General features: G+C 43.8%; 1 protein-coding gene across 1 annotated transcript in view; it reads left to right on the top strand.

The window, feature by feature from the left end:
- The first annotated feature begins 2,095 nt into the window (after positions 1-2,095).
- Positions 2,096-20,810, top strand: part of LOC311143214 (uncharacterized protein) — a 77,495-nt gene continuing 58,780 nt past the window's right edge. The window contains exons 1-3 of the mRNA XM_084179015.1: positions 2,096-2,347; positions 4,479-4,566; positions 16,878-17,434. Of these exons, the coding sequence (XP_084035141.1) occupies positions 2,232-2,347; positions 4,479-4,566; positions 16,878-17,434 (761 nt within the window). The 5' untranslated portion in view covers positions 2,096-2,231. The remainder of the gene's footprint in view (positions 2,348-4,478; positions 4,567-16,877; positions 17,435-20,810) is intronic.

Genomic DNA, 20,810 nt, shown 5'->3' with positions numbered 1-20,810 from the left:
ATGGGCATCAGGATCTCATCACGGCATCTCTGTGCATTCAAATTGCCATTGATAAAATGCAATTGTGTCTGTAGCTTATGCCTGCCCATACCATAACCCCACCGCCACCATGGGGCACTCTGTTTACAACGTTAACATCAGCAAACCGCTGGCCCACACGACACCACACACTCTGTCTGCCATCTGCGTGGTACAGTTGAAACCGGGATTCATCCGTGAAGAGCACACTTCTCCAGCGTGCCAGTGGCCACCGAAGGTGAGCATTTGCCAACTGAAGTCGGCTACGACGCCAAACTGAAATCAGTTCAAGACCCTGGTGAGGACGACAAGCACATAGATGAGCTTCCCTAAGACAGTTTCTGACAGTTTCTGCAGAAATTCTTCAGTTGTGCAAACCCACAGTTTCATCAGCTGTCCAGGTGGCTGGTCTCAGACAATTCCGCAGGAGAAGAAGCCGGATGTGGAGGTCCTGGGCTGGCGTAGTTCCACGTGTTCTAAGGTTGTAAGGCTGGTTGGATGTACTGCTGAATTTTCTATAAGGACATGGCTTATGGTAGAGAAATTAACATTAAATTATCTGGCAACAACTCTGGTGTACATTCCTGAAGTCAGCATGCCAATTGCACACTCCTTCAAAACTTGAGACATCTGTGGCATTGTGTTGTGACAAAACTGCACATTTTAGAGTAGCCTTTTATTGTCCCCAGCACAAGGTGCACCTGTGTAATGATCATGCTGTTTAATCAGCTTCTTGATAGGCCACACCTGTCAAGTGGATGGATTATCTTGGCAAAGGAGACATGCTCACTAACAGGAATGTAAACAAATTTGTGCTCAACATTTGAGAGAAATACGCTTTTTGTGCATATGGAAAATTTCTGGGATCTTTTATTTCAGCTCATGAAACATGGGACCAACACTTTACATGTTGTGTTTTTGTTCAGTTTATTTGGTTGTTTCATATCCTTCGGAATGCAAAGGCATAATCTACAATACATCCATAGGACACCCTTCAGCTACAGTGTAACCTACCACAGGTTGTGACTTGATATGAGAATACTGTGTACAGTATAGTGCTCAAGTATGGTTTTAATTAACTGTAGGCCTAAATGCAACATTCCAGTATCTTATCATACATTTTCTCTGTGCTTTTATGCTGAAATTGCCAATAAACATCTCATAAATCCTTTCAAAGGTAATAAATCAAATATTACATTGATAAAGTCATAGATGAAATATGCAGTGGTGGAAAAAGTACCCAATTGTCATACTTGAGTAAAAGTAAAGATACCTTAATAGAAAAGTAAAAGTGAAAGTCACCCAGTAAAATACTACTTGAGTAAAAGTCTAGAAGTATTTAGTTTTAAATATACTTAAGTATCAAAAGTACATGTAATTGCTCAAATATACTTAAGTATTGAAAGTAAAAGTATAAATCATTTCAAATTCCCTATATTAAGCAAACCAAATGGCACCATTTTCTTGTTTTTTTTATTTACGGAGAGCAAGGGGCACACTCCAACACTTAGACATAATTTACAAAATAAGCATTTGTGTTTAGTGAGTCCGCCAGATCAGAGGCAATCGAGATGACCAGGGATGTTCTCTTGAGAAGTGCATGAATTTGACAATTTCCCAGTCCTGCTAGCCATTCTAAATGTAACGAGTACTTTTGGGTGTCAGGAAAAATGTATGGAGTAAAAAGTACATTATTTTCTTTAGGAATGTAGTGAAGTAAAAGTAAAAGTTTTCAAAAATATAAATAGTAAAGTAAAGTACAGATACCCCAAAAAACTACTTAAGTAGTACTTTAAAGTATTTTTACTTAAGTACTTTACACCACTGGAAATATGTTACAATGCAAAATAGCCTACCACACGTAGGCCTAGTCAGTCACTAATCATCACTATAGAGGATTCGAGTACCGTGGGAATATGGACATATGGCAATTAGGGAATACGCAAAGTGGGCATAGCTTTGCCATGCTACTTCTACTGTATGACGAAAAATTACACGTCATTTCAATATGCCAAGTAGCCTAGCTCCTCCCCCATTTCCTATGCTACAGCGTTGTAGGGGTTGGACTGGAGTAGAGCGCATAATTATGTCCATAAGGAGACGAGACATGAAGGAATTGACGAAACTATAGTTTCACACATTTTTATCGGGGTTACCTCAGGGACTCGAAGCTATTCAACTCCTTGTCCAGATGTGACTTTTTCAGAACCGTTATGTCAAACATGAAACGACAAAGTTCATGGCAGGAGGATATCGGCCGAAACTTTTCAAGACTTTTTCAAATAACTAAGTCGCAGGACCCTGAGAAAACAGAGGAAAGCAACATCAGGTATGAACCACAAGGTTAACATTGTAACAATAACGATACATCAATGTCATGGTTTTAATTGTAGTTATTACAAGATTGTATCAAAACCGCGCTTGACTATGATGTGAAGCACGAGGACCAGAGTTTTGACCCGAGCGGCAGAGACAGTGGACGCAATCTGTTATATTTTCCATCTACATTGAAGGCCTAGCTAACCGTTCTCTCGATATCTAACATTATCATTCTGTTTCTATGTATCTACTTCGCTGTTTATATATATATATATATATATATATATATACATACATACAATGTAACCACATTCATTTGCTTTTAATGGCAAAGTAAACAGCATTATAATTGTTAACGTGCCAGGCAGTGGCGAGTGCGAGAACTGGCACACATCTGACCATCTGTCACAGTGGAGAAACAATTGAGTGGTTTAGAGTAACCCTCTTCACACAGCTACATTGGTCGCCATAGAACAAACATTTTCGTTTTTGCCTGCTCTGATAGAGTAGGGCCGTAATAAACTTTAATAATACATTTTTTATTTTAAACGCTTAGGCTACTTTTGTCTTATGGAATGATAGCGTTTTTTACATGGCAAAAACGCTGTACGAAACAGTTCAGATGTAGGAGGATGTCGATACTCCGTGTTGCTGCAAATGCCTAGGTGCCGTCTTTTGAGAATCGCTGCCCCCTTGAGACTTGTGGGAACTTGATACATGTCAAACTGGTTGAGTCAGGGAAGGATTCATACTTATAGTGCCTTCAGAAAGTATTCACACCCCTTGACTATTTCCACATTTTTGACAACGATCTACACAAAATACTCTAATGTCAAAGTGTAAGATTATTATATTTTTTATTCTGTACAAGCTTCCTTCTTTTCACTCTGTCATTTAGGTTAGTATTGTGGAGTAACTACAATTTTGTTGATCCATCCTGAGTTTTCTACTATCACAGCCATTAAACTCTTAACTGATTTAAAGTCATCATTGGCCTCATGGTGAAATCCCTGAGCGGTTTCCATCCTCTCCGGCAACTGAGTTAGGAAGGACGTCTGTATCTTTGTAGTGGCTGGGTTGTATTGATACACCACCCAAAGTGTAATTAATAACTTCACCATGCTTAAAGTGATATTCAATGTCTGCTTTTAAATGTTTTACACATCTACCAATAGGTGTCCTTCTTTGCGAGGCATTGGAAAACCTTCCTGGTCTTTGTGGTTGAATCAGTGTTTAAAATTCACTGCTTGACTCAGGGACCTTACAGATAATTGTATGTGTGGGGTACAGAGATGAGGTAGTCATTCAAAAATCATGTTAAACACTTATTGCACACACAGTGAGTCCATGCAACTTATTATGTGACTTGTTAACCAAATTTCTACGCCAGAACTTATTTATGCTTGCCATAACAAAGGGGTTGAATACTTACTGACCCAAGACATTTCAGCTTTTCATTTGTAATTCATTTGTAAAAATGTAGAAAAACGATTCCACTTTGACATTACGTGGTATTGTGTGTAGGCCAGTGACAAAAAATCTCAATTGAATCCATTTTAAATTCAGGCTGTAACGCAACAAAATATGGAAAAAGTCAAGGGGTGTGAATACTTTCTGAAGGCACTGTATGTCTCAGTGAAGAGTGTGCTGTCAATATTGCTGGGTAAACAAATGACACGGCAGAAGTGTGTTTGGTTGGGAGGCCCAATGAGTACACCATTTTCATCAACACAGTACTATCTGGTGTATGGCAATAAACCCATCTGTTAGCCCTCATTCTTCCGCCGGTGTGTAGTCTAATATCCCCCATGTTCCCGGAGCTGAAGGTGTACAGATGCAGATTAGTTATAATTCCATGAGGAGAGTGACCACCATGGGGCTAACAGTTGTCAAACAATGTCCTATTGAAGATGGTGTACTCAGTACTGTACTGTCTACATACCAGTAGTACACAACTCTAGTGCTCTAAGGCTGCAATGTATGCTTGTTTTCATCCTTGCCTTTCGATCAGTGACCAGTGTGCTGCAATGCCAATTGAGTGCCAGGGAGAACCAGAAATCCAGCAGGACTTCCACTGTATAAAACGAATGTTGTGCACCTCTGGTTTATTCTTCTGAGAATTGTTTTTCTCCCATCACCAGTGAATGGAATGGAGTCAGCAGCAGCCTCCGCAGTGAGACCAGTGAAGGGGAGCCATCCCTGCACCAAGAAGACCTGGAGCTGTCCAAGGTATGGATGTCAAGCAGAGCTGACTGGTCAATCCATACCTGGTGCCTATGACTGTGTACAAGTAAACAAGTCTCACACAGAGAGAACCTGTAACACTAACAGTACTGCTGTCGGATGTTGAGTAGAACAGTTGAAGACACGCGGCATGTGCTGAGGATGATGATGATTGCATAAGAAGTGGCCCAAGGGGGGTATTTGTGTGTGGTGTGTGTGTGTAGTGCATAAGTAAGGAATCTAACCATCAACCAGGGCGGTTTGGTTTTGCAGTCAGGGCTGAGAGCTCACATTTTCCACATAGCTTACTGCTGGCAAATTATAATGCTGACCCTGGCAGTATATTATTTGCACATAACCAGAAATAATTCTAGCATTGCTTTTAAAGCCAGCTTAGCAACAGGATTTGCTCCTGGATGTAATTAGACTCAAGTGGTCCTTTTTATAGTAGGGCTGAAATTAATGCCATTTCTGTAGCCATCTTGTCCTTAATATTTGGTGTCATCTTTCTACCAGACATCCTCCAGCCAAATAAATGCTTACATGTTTCTGGGAAAATAAATACAGGTCTACTGGGCTTGTTAGGCATACATTTCGGTTAGATTATTACAAAAATAATCACAGTTTTCGGTTTAAATTGTTTGTTCTTTTACATTAAATGCACTATGCATTATGTGGGTTGAATGCTGAAACAACACAGAATACAACAATTAATAAAACTCAAATGATGGTAGTGACTGCCCATTAATGCTTATCACTTATTAACCATAATTTATTCACATGACTTTACTTTAATATATTATTTCAGTTGTTGTGTATATTACATTTGTTTTATTTGATGACTTTATTATTTCATTCCAAGCCATCATCTCATCTCTATAGAGCTGCTGCCTATGCTGTCTAACAAAATCACTATTTTAATAGTTCTTCAATAGATACAGTACCTCCAGTGCTTGGCTTGGGCAGGAGCTCACTGGAGCTGAGTACCAGCACCTCAAATGCTCTTCTGCTTGAGACCTCTATAGAATATTATTATTATGTCGAGCTCCTGCACCTAAATATAAACAGTACTGGCACCCAAAATGAGGACCGGCACCTATTTCAGTCAAAGTCAATCACTGGATATCTCCCGAAGCAAATGCTCTCTATCCTCTCGAACGCACGTTTTTCGGTCTCTTCTCTCCGTGTCTGCCCCACACAGACCGGACAAGTAGGCACGCAATGGATTATGGTCATTGTAGTTAATTACCATGTTTCTGCGCTAAACTATGTAGAATATTGGTCTGTTGGAAACTACAACTCCCTACTACATCACACAGTTCGGGCTTGATCTGATTTATCTCTAGAGAAACTGCGCATTGAGCTCACAGAAAAAACCCTGAACGAAATGGAATTAAAATAATTTAACTGATTAGTTGTTTAAAAAATGAAAAATAACAGACATTTCGGTTAATTGCTCAGCACTACTAGCCAACGTCGTCATGACATCGCCTACAAGCGTTATCAGGGATTTCTATTGGAGAAGCAGTTTCTGCCTATCTTCATACTGGACTGTCTTTGTTTCAATGGTCTGCTGGCACCCAGAAGCAACATTTTTATTGGATGTTCCATTTCAAGAACCCTACCCCCACACGCCCGTAGAAGGGGTGCTGTGTTTTCCGTCCAAATAGGACACATTTTCTAGAGTTGTTGCGTATGCTAGTTTCAAGTGCTAGTTTTCAAGTTATCAAGTGTGGCCGACAGTGCAATTTATATTTATTCAATTGAAAGTGGATTACGCTTGTAAAGTCAAACGTCACAACATGTTCTAAACCGCTCTGGTGACAAACACACTTTTTACCTTGTCTCCATTTGTCCACATGGCTGCTGGCTGAGCTTTGCTACCACCAAAGAAATTGGGAAGATTGCTCATTATTTCGTTTTTGCAAGGACCCAACGAACAGAGGCAGTGGGAGAACCTATTCAAGTAAGTAAATACATTTTTTAAATGTGAAACAATGTATTATTAGCTAGTTAGCTAGGTAGCTGGCTACAGTCAGTAGGCCACTTTGTAGGCTAACTCAACTGAGCTGCTTGCTAGGTAACTTTACACACTGTTTAGCGAAGTGAATTAAATGTCATCAGCCAGTTAACTTCATGTTAGCTAGATATCTTGATGTTATCATTGTCAATTAAAAACACAGTCTCCAAATGCATTTGTAGATAACAGCTATTTAAAAGGGTGAAATTGCAGCTCCAGCTGTCAGTAAAGGGAGAGTGTAGGCTACTGGATAGGGCATGTCATTTTGTGGGAGGACATTATGAAAATATTATCCAGTTCCAGTCCATAGAGGGGAACACTTTGAGGACAGAGAGATAATAGCAACATAATATTAGTTGCTGTCTTATTTGAGTATAACGAAGCCTGTTTCTTTGTGATGTTTCTGTCCTCAGATATGGAAAGCTGTGAAAGCCTGTTTGCAGATGAAGAGAAAGGTCCCAATGACTGTCCCATGAGACGAAGGGTACATCCTATATACCATGGGTTATAGGTGTAGGCCTCCCTTTGCTAGCAAATGTTGTATACAAAAATACAGTTAAACATCACACACAATTTATAAACCTATTACAATTGGAGCAGGCCAACCCTGCTGGAGGTCTGCTGGGTGTGCAGGGTTCTGTTTCAGCCCAGCAATAACACACCTGATTCAACTTATCAAACCTAATGAGTTTATAATCAAGTGTGCTATTGCTGGGCTGGAATAGAAGTCTGCTCACCTCACCCAGTAGATCAGGGTTCAGTGGAGCAAGGTTGGTCACCGCTGCAGTGTTTTCCACTGGCGCCGGCTGTCGGCTCTACAGCCGATTTACAGACACATTATCAGCCACAAGAGCATTAGTGAAGTCGGGCACTGATGTTGGGCGATTAGGCCTGGCTCGCAGTCGGCCTTCCAATTAATCCCAAAGGTGTTCGATGGGGTTGAGGTCAGGGCTCTGTGCAGGCCAGTCAAGTTCTTCCACACCGATCTCGACAAACCATTTCTGTATGGATCTCGCTTTGTGCATGGGGGCATTGTCATGCTGGAACAGGAAAGGACCTTCCCCAAACTGTTGCCACAAAGTTGGAAGCACATAATTCTCTAGAATGTCATTGTATGCTATAGTGTTAAGATTTCCCTTCACTGGAACTAAGGGGCCTAGCCCGAACTATGAAAAACAGCCCCAGACCATTATTCCTCCTACACCAAATTTTACAGTTGGCACAATGCATTGGGGCAGGTAACGTTCTCCTGTTATCCGCCAAACCCAGATTTGTCCGTCAGACTGCCAGATGGTGAAGCGTGATTCATCACTCCAGACAACACGTTTCCACTGCTCCAGATTCCAATGGTGGCGAGCTTTACACCACTCCAGCCAATGCTTGCCATTGCGCTTGGTGATCTTAAGCTTGTGTGCGGCTGCTCGGCCATGGAAACCCATTTCATGAAGCTCCCGACTAACAGTTCTTGGGCTGACGTTGCTTCAAGAGGCAGTTTGGAACTCGATAGTGAGTGTTGTAACCGAGGACAAACAATTTTTACGCGCTTCAGCACTCTGCGGTCCCGTTCTGTGAGCTTGTGTGGCCTACCACTTTGCGGCTGAGCCGTTGTTGCTCCTAGACGTTTCTACTTCACAATAACAGCACTTACAGTTGACCCGGGCAGCTCGAGCAGGACAGACATTTTACAAACTGACTTGTTGGAAAGGTGGCATCCTATGACGGTGCCACGTTGAAAGTCGATGAGCTCTTCAGTAAAGCCATTCTACTGCCAATGTTTGTCTATGGAGATTGCATGTCTGCGTGCTGGATTTTATAAACCTGTCAGCAATGGGTGTGGCTGAAATAGCCGAATCCACTAATTTGAAGGGATGTCCACATACTTTTGTATGTATAGTGTACATTGATGACTGCTTCACGGCAGACTGGAACTCCTTTGATTAAGTAAAAGGTCCTCTGTCGTTTGTGTTTCGTCTGTTCAGCTTTCTTTGGACGTTGTGTCATGTCACTCCAGTTCACACTGACAGTGTTCAATATTCCAAGAATCATTGCATCTTTGTTTCTCTGTCATGGATGCCGTGTTTGTCCTTTGCTTGTAGATGTAATCCAGTGAGAGTTGTTTTATACAAGGGCCTTCTGGGTTCTCTTTTCGACACTCTCTGAATTTGCTATCAAACTTACACATTTTGTCCATCTCCTTCTCATACTCTGCTTCCCAACAATGCAGAGAGAAAAAATTATAATAATAGAAAAATAATAACATGAGGAATAAATACACAATGAGTAACGATAACTTGGCTATTAACACGGGGTACCAGTACCAAGTTGATTTGCAGGGGTACGAAGTAATTGAGGTAGATATGTACAGGTCATTCAGAAAGTATTCAGACCCCTTGACCTTTTCCACATTTTGATATGTTACACCCTTATTCTAAAATTGATTAAATTGTTTTTTCCCCCTCCTCAATCTACAGACAATGCCCCATAATGACAAAGCAAAAACAGGTGTTTAGAATTTTTGGGAAATGTATAAAAAATAGATGTTCGATCGGGTTCAAGTCCGGGCTCTGGCTGGGCCACTCAAGGACATTCAAAGACTTGTCCCGAAGCCACTCCTGCGTTGTCTTGGCAGTGTGCTGAGGGTCGTTGTCCTGTTGGAAGGTGAACCTTTGCCCCAGTCTGAGGTTCTGAGCGCTCTGGAGCAGGTTTTCGTGAAGGATCTCTCAGTACTTTGCTCCGTTCATCTTTCCCTCGATCCTGACTGGTCTCCCAGTCCCTGCCGCTGAAAAACATCCCCACAGCATGATGCTGCCACCACCATGCTTCACTGTAGGGTTTGTGCCAGGTTTCCTCCAGACGTGATGCTTGGCATTCAGGCCAAAGTGTTCAATCTTGGTTCATCAGAAAAGAGAATCTTGTTTCTCATGGTCTGAGAGTCCTTCAGGTGCCTTTTGGCAAACTCCAAGCGGGCTGTCATGTGCCTTTTACTGAGGAGTGGCTTCCGTCTGGCCACTCTACCAAAAAGGCCTGATTGATGGAGTGCTGCAGAGATGGTTGTCGTTCTGGAAGGTTCTCCCATCTCCACAGAGGAAATCTGGAGCTCTGTTAGAGTGACCATCGGGTTCTTGGTCACCTCCCTGACCAAGGCCCTTCTCCCCCGATTACTCAGTTTGGCCGGGCGGCCAGCTCTAGGAAGAGTCTTGGTGGTTCCAAATCAAATCAAAATGTATTTGTCACATACACGTGTTTAGCAGATGTTATAGCGGGTGTAGCGAAATGCTTGTGCTTCTAGCTCCGACAGTGCAGTAATATCTAACAAGTAATATCTCATAACATATACCTAATACACACAAAACTAGTAAGGAATGGAATTTAAGAAAATATACATATATGGACAAGCAATGACAGCAGCATGGACTAAGATACAGTAGAATATTATAGAATAGAATGCAGTATATACAGTGGGGGAAAAAATTATTTAGTCAGCCACCAATTGTGCATGTTCTCCCACTTAAAAAGATGAGAGAGGCCTGTAATTTTCATCATAGGTACACGTCAACTATAACAGACAAATTGATTTAAAAAAATCCAGAAAATCACATTGTAGGATTTTTAATGAATTTATTTGCAAATTATGGTGGAAAATAAGTATTTGGTCACCTACAAACAAGCAAGATTTCTGGCTCTCACAGACCTGTAATTTCTTCTTTAAGAGGCTCCTCTGTCCTCCACTCATTACCTGTATTAATGGCACCTGTTTGAACTTGTTATCAGTATAAAAGACACCTGTCCACAACCTCAAACAGTCACACTCCAAACTCCACTATGGCCAAGACCAAAGATCTGTCAAAGGACACCAGAAACAAAATTGTAGACCTGCACCAGGCTGGGAAGACTGAATCTGCAATAGGTAAGCAGCTTGGTTTGAAGAAATCAACTGTGGGAGCAATTATTAGGAAATGGAAGACATACAAGACCACTGATAATCTCCCTCGATCTGGGGCTCCACGCAAGATCTCACCCCGTGGGGTCAAAATGATCACAAGAACGGTGAGCAAAAATCCCAGAACCACACGGGGGGACCTAGTGAATGACCTGCAGAGAGCTGGGACCAAAGTAACAAAGCCTACCATCAGTAACACACTACGCTGCCAGGGACTCAAATCCTGCAGTGCCAGACGTGTCCCCCTGCTTAAGCCAGTACATGTCCAGGCCCGTCTGAAGTTTGCTAGAGTGCATTTGGATGATCCAGAAGAGGATTGGGAGAATGTCATATGAAACCAAAATATAACTTTTTGGTAAAAACTCAAGTCGTCGTGTTTGGAGGACAAAGAATGCTGAGTTGCATCCAAAGAACACCATACCTACTGTGAAGCATGGGGGTGGAAACATCATGCTTTGGGGCTGTTTTTCTGCAAAGGGACCAAGACGACTGATCCGTGTAAAGGAACGAATGAATGGGGCCATGTATCGTGAGATTTTGAGTTAAAACCTCCTTCCATCAGCAAGGGCATTGAAGATGAAACGTGGCTGGGTCTTTCAGCATGACAATGATCCCAAACACACCGCCCGGGCAACGAAGGAGTGGCTTCGTAAGAAGCATTTCAAGGTCCTGGAGTGGCCTAGCCAGTCTCCAGATCTCAACCCCATAGAAAATCTTTGGAGAGAGTTGAAAGTCTGTGTTGCCCAGCGACAGCCCCAAAACATCACTGCTCTAGAGGAGATCTGCATGGAGGAATGGGCCAAAATACCAGCAACAGTGTGTGAAAACCTTACAGACTTACAGAAAACGTTTGACCTGTGTCATTGCCAACAAAGGGTATATAAAAAAGTATTGAGAAACTTTTGTTATTGACCAAATACTTATTTTCCACCATAATTTGCAAATAAATTCATTAAAAATCCTACAATGTGATTTTCTGGATTTTTTTTCCTCATTTTGTCTGTCATAGTTGACGTGTACCTATGATGAAAATTACAGGCCTCTCTCATCTTTTTAAGTGGGAGAACTTGCACAATTGGTGGCTGACTAAATACTTTTTTTCCCCACTGTACATATGAGATGAGTAGTGCAAGATATGTAAACATTATTAAAGTGACTAGTGGGCCATTTCTTAAAGTGGCCAGTGATTTAAATAGGCAACAAGACCAAACTTCTTCCATGTAAGAATGATGGAGGCCACTGTGTTCTTGGGGACCTTCAATGCTGCAGACATTTTTTGGTACCCTTCCCCAGGTATATGTGTCGACAAAATCCTGTCTCAGAGCTCTACGGACAATTCCTTCGACCTCATGTCTTGTTTATTGCTCTGACATGCACTGTCAACTGTGGGACCTTATATAGACAGGTGTGTGCCTTTCCAAATCATGTCCAATCAATTGAATTTACCACAGGTGGACTCCAATCAAGTTGTAGAAACATCTCAAGGATAATCAATGGAAACAGGATGCACCTGAGCTCAATTTAATCCATTTTAGAATAAGACTGTAACTTAACAAAATGTGGAAAAAGTAAAGGGTGTAAATAGTTTCCGAATGCACTGTAGGTAGGGATAAAGTGACTAGGCAACAGGATAGATAATAAACAGTAACAGCAGCGTATGTGATGAGTCAAAAGAGTGCAAGGTCAATGCAGATAGTCCGGGTAGCTATTGGTTAACTATTTAACAAATTATTTATCAGTCTTGGGGGTAGAAGCTGTTCAGGGTCTTGTTAGTTCCAGACTTAGTGCATCGGTACCACTTGCCGTGTGGTAGCAGAGATAACAGTATGACTTGGGTGGCTGGAGTCTTTGAACATTTTTACGGCCTTCCTCTGACACCGCCTGGTATAGAGGTCCTGGCTGGCAGGGAGCTCGGCCCCAGTGATGTACTGGGCCATACGCATTACCCTCTGTAGCGCCTTGCGGTCGGATGCCAAGCAGTTGCCTTACCAAGCGGTGATGCAGCCAGTCAAGATGCTCTTAATGGCGCAGCTGGATAACTTTTTGAGGATCTGAGGGCCCATGCTGAATCTTTTCAGCCACCTGAGGGGGAAGAGGCATTGTCGTGCCCTCTTCAGGACTGTGTTGGTGTGTGTGCACCATGATAATTCCTTAGAGATGTGGACACCGAGGAACTTGAATCTCTTGACCTGCTCCACTACAGCGCTGTCGATGTGGATGGGGGCGTGCTTGGCCCCTCTGTTTTCTGTAGTCCACAATCAGCTCCTTTGTCTTGCTGATGTTGAGGGGGAGGTTGTTGTCCTGGCACCACACTGCCAGGTCTCTGACCTCCTACCTGTAGGCCGTCTCATCGTCTGCAAACTTAATGATGGTGTTGGAGTCGTGCGCGGCCATGCAGTTGTGGGTGAACAGGGTGTACAGGAGGGGACTAAGCACGCACCCCTGAGGAGCCCCTGTGTTGAGGGTCTGCGTGGCGGATGTGTTGTTGCCTACCCTCACTTGGGGGCGGCCTGTCAGGTAGTCCAGGATCCAGTTGCAGAGAGAGGTGTTTAATCCCAGGGACCTAAGCTTAGTGATGACCCCTCTTTAGCTGATTTCTGCCATGGAACTTACTCAGGCTGCCCTGACCTCCGCCTACATCAACACTGTCATGTGATTGTTTGCATGTGCCTACATGTGTCAAAGCTCTCTGTCAGTGAGCCTATGAAAGTGTGTGTGTAGGGGGGTGGGGTTGCTCACACTAGTGTAGCACAAACCCTTCAACCCCCCACCCCCTCCCCAGATAGCAAATGAACACGTCATAAGCCAAAAACATATAATTAATTTAAAACTGCAACATTTTCTCTCAGCCTCATGGCAAAATGCGGACCTTGCGTGGGGGCCTTGCAGAACTTCGCTATGCCACTGGTTGCTCATGTGTGAGTATACAGTATATAATGTAGAAGGGCGTCAAATGACTCATGGCCAGGAGGAGCTATATTAGGAGCACTCTATAAAGACTCTCCAGAGTTTGAGAATCCTGCAGGATATTTTCTGGATCAAAATGGGGCTTAGGTGGTGGGCGTGCAGTTGCTGACTGAAAATTCTAGAGTCCCTCCTGTTGGTGGCAATATAATTGTTTTGCTGTTTTAAAGCTGATTTCCTGCAATTCTACACATTTTGCCATGGCTTATGTTATCTGAGTGACTCAAACATCATAAAAATAATAATTGGGGGCACATGCAAATACAAAAATACTCCTGAATAGCTGCCTACAGAGGGTGGAAAATGCTGGCAATTGCTGGAAAGACAGAACTAGCAGCATTTTGACTAGAATCTAACCAATAATAAACACCTCTCTTTGAAGGGTACCTACTGTAAGGACGTCATAATACATTTTAGCAGACGCTCTTATCCAGAGCGACTTACAGTTAGTGAGTGCATACATTATTTTTTATACTGGCCCCCCGTGGGAATCGAACCCACAACCCTGGCGTTGCAAACGCCATGCTCTACCAACTGAGCTACATCCCTGCTGGCCATTCCCTCCCCTACCCTGGACCAATTGTGCGCCGCCCCATGGGTCTCCCGGTCGCGGCCGGCTACGACAGAGCCTGGATTCAAACCAGGATCTCTAGTGGCACAGCTAGCACTGCGATGCAGTGCCTTAGACCACTGCGCCACTCGGGATAATACATTCATACACATTCATAAGCAGTGGGTAAGCATTTTATAAATATTTACGCTTATGTCAAGACCACCAAGTTCACATTACCGTTATGTCACTTACGGTAGGTATACTGCAATGTCCAGCTTGGGGTCGCTGATCTAAGCATTTATGAAATGCCTGTTTTTCTTAGGAATGTGTTATGTATGGATATGAAGGTGTCTGGTGTTGTTATGTAGGTACCCTTCAAATAAAGTGTTACCATCCCCTCTGTCAAACAGCAAAGCAACATTAGCATCTTTCCTCATTTTCAATTTGCTCTGTGCTAGGTCTTAGCTATAGCATGCTGAGTGTTCCTGGCTTGTCACCCTCTTCCTCTGTAAAGGTTGTTCTTGGAAATATGAATTAGGTCAGGAGCAGCAACAGAAAATAGGAGGTTGCTTTTCTCCCTCAGTTTGTTGGCTTTGTCAGCTGGCCAAACAAGCAGAGAATGAGCTCATCAAAACACACTCCCTAAGCTCGCGGCCAGCCGCCCTTTCAGCCCTTATCAACATCCTGGCGGTGCGTCTCGCCACAGAAACAGAGGGGGGAGGGAGGCATCTGTCTGAGTGTGATGTTGTCTGGGTGCAGGATATAGCTAGGGGCCACATCAACAGACTGGCTCTACTAGATGGAGAGTCATCTGTGACTAAGTAGGTATACCACATGATGACTGTTCATCCGGTCACCTAGAGTGTATCAAATCACAATTTATTGAAATTGTGTCGAAACACTCTACAAAAAAGATAAAACAAATTAATAAAAAAGAAAAAAAGAAAAAAATCTAACAGAGAAACAGCAGTCAGACAGTACAGGGGGGGAGGGGGGGTCCAGTAGTGCAGGGGGAATACATGGGGTTAAGACGTGTGGAACAGTAAAACATTAAGGGAGTCCAGTAGGGCAGGAGTGACAGTGACGCCCGTGAGGAATGGTGGAGGGATCGCAGGGTAGAGTGTAGAGTGCATCTGGATTATGAAGACATTTGGGACAGTGAGGACTATTTATGCCTACTCTCTCTATTAGTCCAGAGAGAGTGTCTGGCTTCAGTGCCCTTTGATGACAATGTCCTGGACTCATGCCTGCCCAAAAAGTTTTATTTCTATAAAGTAAGCATGGTTGGCAATGTTTTTGACCTATAGAAGCTCAGGTCATCGTCAAAGCCTATTTGAAGTATACTTTTTGGGAGTATTAAAAATATACGTTCTGCGCTGAATAACCATTTGATATTCATTTGATGTAAGTCTGTGAGACATGGTGGAGTGCTAAATCCAATCCCAGCCTGTCTGTCTGTGTGTTCTCATCCTTTGTGATGAGCTGAAGGATAATTGAATGAGTTGTTCACTTAAGGCCTCCCTGTGAAGGGTGAGGCACACACAGTGATACCAGAGCTAGTTCACTGGTTGAAGCTGTCACAGAAGAGGCATTGTGCCCATATGCTAAAGGATCATGGGCTTTATGTCCATGTAATGGTTATAATATTAAATGTTAATATGAATTCATTTTAATGACTTTCCTTCGTAATGTTCTCAGAGGACTGGAGGAACAAAGCAACATGGTTAAAACCTTTGCAATCCTTTTACCTACCTTGAAGGAAAAGCAAACGAAGAGAGGAGTATTGAGAATCAGCCCCCTACCTTCTGCTCTCCACTCTGTGGTCCATTGTGTCTGGACCTTGACAGCAGCTGTCTGATTTGGTGACCCTAATTCTGCCCCCTGCTCCCTCCCCCCTCCCCCCCAGCCCCCACATCCTAAGATTTGTCATGCTAAAAGCTAGTCTGGTAGCACATTACTTTGTGTCTCCTTGTGGATACTGTAGTCTCAAGACAGGAAGTGATTTACAGTAGCTGAGGAAAGTAAATTAAACCACAACATGAGTGTATGCTTTGCTTGTTGACTACTAATGGATAGAGAGTGAAGGATGTCCATATGCATGTGGGCGGGGTGAGTGTTTCCCATGAGTTTCCTCCTACACGTTACAAACAACATTTGACAACAACAGACAACATTTTGAGTAGGGTAATAATATGGGGGGACCTTTCAAAAGAAGATGAACCTAGTGAGAAAAACGGATTGAAATGACATCATAATTACGTCATTTGGTCATGACGTCATTTCCACCTGTTTTACCTGCTGGGAATGGTTCAATTAGACAGCCTTGATTCGTACATTCTATGCAGGAATGGTTTAGTTTGACAATGGCTATGACATAAAGGCAGCATAAGAATACATGTGGTGCTCTTTTCCCTCTGTATTACTCATGCGGGGACGTAGGTGTGTGCAGCATGCTGTAAACACAGACTCCATCTCTTTTACTACCCTGGCTGATTGCTGCGGTGCTGAGAGAGTTAACTACATTGTGGGCAGGGCTATGGGGGAGGGGAGCGCTGTGTGTTTCATAGACACATTTGCATTAGAGAGCCGTTGCTGCCACTTAGCTGATGTTGCTGAAGAGGGCACAGCTGATGGAAAGAGAAGAGGGAGAAAGAGAGTTTACTGGCTTTTCATGGGAATCTCACTTCGCTCTCGTCCTCTGTTCTACCCTTTAGCCAGGGTGCTGCTGTGTACTGCTTTGTCAGTGACAAGCCTGCGGCTGAGAAAGTTCATCTGATTTGCTCTCACACACCCCTCTCTTTCTCTCTCTCTCTTTCTGTGTCATTCTCTTGGGGTTCCAGGCATTCCAAGGCACGGAAGAAGAGGGAGACGGAAGAGAAGGAGTGCTGGGAGAGGCACTGGAGGACAGAGAGAGCAAAGGAAAGGAGAAAGGAGGAGAGGGCAGCAGCAGCATATCAGACGATGCGGGGGGGTCCTCCGAGGACCTCGTCCCGCCCCCCTCAGTGGACTCTGTGCCTTGCTCTCCGGCGAGCCCCCCGGGGCCCAGCTCTCCCACGCGTCCTCCCCCTTTAGATGCCTTCTTCAGGAGACTGGGGAGTCTGTTCCACTTCAAGGCTGAACCCACCAGAGCAGCCCAGCAGCAGGAGGAACAGCAGCAGGCAGAGGAGGGAGGAGAAGGACAAGAGGAGGAGGAGACAGCATTAGCAGTGGTGCCTATTGAGCCAGACCTCTCAGGAATTACATGTGGTGCAGAGGGGGACCAGGACCACTATGACTCTGCCGGGAGGCTGACGGGAGAAAAGGACACTCGGCACACAGAGACAGAGGACAGGAGAGAGGGAGAGTCTGACCTACACAGTGTATCGACGTCCACAGACCTAGAGACTCTGGAGAAACCGTGAGTACTGTACTTCCTTCACGTGCTTGTGTCTGTGTGTGTGCGTGCGTGCATGCGTGAATGTGTATAATGGTTGAAGGACAGTAATAACTTACAACTCCCTTTATCTATGTAACTGTCAATGTATGTGAACAACAAACTAGACATATTTTTGTTAATCCCAAGCCTCAGTTTCTCGCCCTTTCCTGGGTTGTTTCTGGAACAGCACTTTGAGTTTCCTAAGACACAGTGTAGTAATACGAGTAGCTTGAACGGCTTAAAGCAGAATTGGGACAATAACAACAACAACATCCAGGAAGTGGATAGCCTTAGCGGACCTGCTAGTAATTAGCACTAGTGGTGCCAGGCCTGGAATGTATACTAGAGGTCGGAGGTGCCCCTGGGCATGGGTGTTGGCACCCCTTGGCACCAGCGATGTACACCGTGTGAGCAGGGATGTGCGGACAGGCTCTGCCCCGATATGGAACCTTACACCATCTCACGGTGGGTTGAATGAACCCTTGAGGTGTCGCAGAATGTTTGGGATACAACAGGGCTGTGTTGTGGCACCCCTACTGTTTGACAGCGCTGCCTTTCATGTGGCTGCAAAACTAGAAGTAGGACGAAGTGCCACTAGACACTGATCTATAATCAGTTTTGCATTTCTTATCTAATGGTTAAAGTTTGTATTTGGGGGGATGGTAAACTGATCCTAGATCTGTGCCTATGAAGAAGTTGAGCAATCTAGGTTCATGGTTGCTGCTCCATTCGAAGGAGAGGAGCTGGGCTCTGTGATCATATCAGGGTAATGCTAACATCTTTATTTAAACCCACAGCCAGTTAAAAGAGGAAGGAGCCTTTTACTTAGCCCTAATCCTCCTCAGTTACCTCAGGTTGCCCCCATGGAGAAAACTACTGATTTATGTAGCTCACCAGTGATCCAAACTGGTTTGTCTTAACACTGGCCTCACTGCATCCAGAGGGATAGGTTGCCAAGGTCAGCATTTATCAGTTGGAAGTGCTTCACGGTACAGTAGCTGATAGGAGTAGTAAAGATAAGAGAGGCTAATACATGTACAGCAGGCAAGTAGTACTTTATAGATAAGTGCTATTTAGCAGTAGACGTGCTGTCACAAATCAAGTCAGTACTCAGAAGGGACAACATATTCTTCTTAAGTCTTCCTGGAGACTCCTGTCAAACCTAAATACTATTGGTCAGTGACCGAAAGATGTAGTTCATTATGGTGTGTCTGTGTGTGGGGGGTACGTGTGTGTGTACATGTGTATACAGTGCATTCGGAAAGTATTCAGACCCCTTGACTTTTTTCACATTTTGTTACGTTACAGCCTTATTCTAAAATTGATTAAATAAAACATTTTCCTCATCAATCTACACACAATACCCCATAATGACGAAGTGAAAACAGGTTTTTAGAAATTTAAAAATAAATAAAAGCAGAAATACCTTATTTACATAAGTATTCAGACCCTTTGCTATGAGACTCGAAATTGAGCTCAGGTGCATCCTGTTTCCATTTATCATCCTTGAGATGTTTCTGCAACTTGATTGGAGTCCACCTGTGGTCAATTCAATTGATTGGACATGATTTGGAAAGGCACAAACCTGTCTATATAATGTCCCACAGTTGACAGTGCATGTCAGAGCAAAAACCAAGCCATGAGGTCGAAGCAATTGTCCGTAGAGCTCAGAGACAGGATTGTGTCAAGGCACAGATCTGGGGAAGGGTACCAAAAAATGTCTGCAGCAATGAAGGTCCCCAAGAATACAGTGGCCTCCATCATTCTTAAATGGAATAAGTTTGGAACCACCAAGACTCTTCCAAGAGCTGGCCGTCCAGCCAAACTGAGTAATCGGGGGAGAAGGTCCTTGGTCAGGGAGGTGACCAAGAACCCGATAGTCACTCTGACAGAGCTCCAGAGTTCCTCTGTGGAGATGGGAGAACCTTCCAGAAGGACAACCATCTCTGCTGCACTCCATCAATCAGGCCTTTATGGTAGAGTGGCCAGACGGAAGCCACTCCTCAGTAAAAGGCACATGACAGCCCGCTTGGAGTTTACCAAAAGGCACCTAAAGGACTCTGACCATGAGAAACAAGATTCTCTGGTCTGATGAAACCAAGATTGAACTCTTTGTCCTGGATGCCAATTGTCACGTCTGGAGGAAACCTGGCACCATCCCTACGGTGAAGCATGGTGGTGGCAGCATCATGCTGTGGGGATGTTTTTCAGTGGCAGGGACTGGGAGACTAGTCAGGATCGAGGGAAAGATGAACAGAGCAAAGTACAGAGCGAGATCCTTGATGAAAACCTGCTACAGAGCGCTCAGGACCTCAGACTGGGGTGAAGGTTCACCTTCCAACAGGACAACAACCCTATACACACAGCCAAGACAACGCAGGAGTGGCTTCGGGACAAGTTTCTGAATGTCCTTGATTGGCACAGCCAGAGCCTGGACTTGAACCTGATCAAACATCTCTGGAGAGACCTGAAAATAGCTGTGCAGCGACGCTCCCCATCCAACCTGACAGAACTTGAGAGGTTCTGCAGAGAAGAATCAGAGAAACTCCCCAAATACAGGTGTGCCAAGCTTGTAGCGTCATACCCAAGAAGACTCTAGGCTGTAATCACAGCCAAAGGTGCTTCAGCAAAGTACTGAGTAAAAGGTCTGAATACTTATGTAAATGTGATATTTACGTTTTATTTTTTATTTTTTTGCAAAAACATCTATAAACCTATTTTTGCTTTGTCGTTATGGGTTATTGAGTGTAGATTGATGAGGGGAAAAAAACAATTTAATCAATTTTATAATAACAAAATGTGGAAAAAGTCAAGGCGTCTGAAAACTTTCTGAATGCAGTATGTGTGTGTGTTTTGCCCACAGTGGTAGCTGAGTCTTAAATGAACAGCTGTGACAGCTTTCTCTTTCTCTCACTCTCCCTCTCTCTTTCTCTCTCTTTCACTTTCTCTCTCCCTCTCTTTCTCTCTCTCTAGTCCCTGTCTAGCCCCTGGGCTATATTTTAACACCCTGTCCATGCCAATGTCAGCCAGGAGTGATGTCTTCCATGTCTCCAAATACACCACAACAGGCCACAAGAGCTGGGGAGGGTTGAAGTAGAGGCAGATTATTTCCTGATGTTCAGTCTCTCTGAGGATAGACTATGTTGGACTTGACATTTTCCTCTAAAATGCTGTTTTCAGGGCCTGTTAGGGGTTTAGCCTGTGGGTATTTAGGTTGGCACAAAGGTAGACAGAGTTGTCCCTGAACCAGCCAAGGCCCTGTAGTGCATCTCTGCCCTTTGCCTATCAGATCAGATTACACTGATGTGTACGTGTGTCAGCACTGAGAGGTGACCAACCATGACTATGCACCACATAC

The sequence above is a fragment of the Coregonus lavaretus genome (genome assembly GCF_964263955.1).
Source record: "Coregonus lavaretus genome assembly, chromosome: 15".
Lineage (NCBI taxonomy): Eukaryota > Metazoa > Chordata > Actinopteri > Salmoniformes > Salmonidae > Coregonus > Coregonus lavaretus.
Note: the sequence above shows the minus strand (reverse complement) of the source record. Positions and strands in the feature narration are given on the sequence as shown.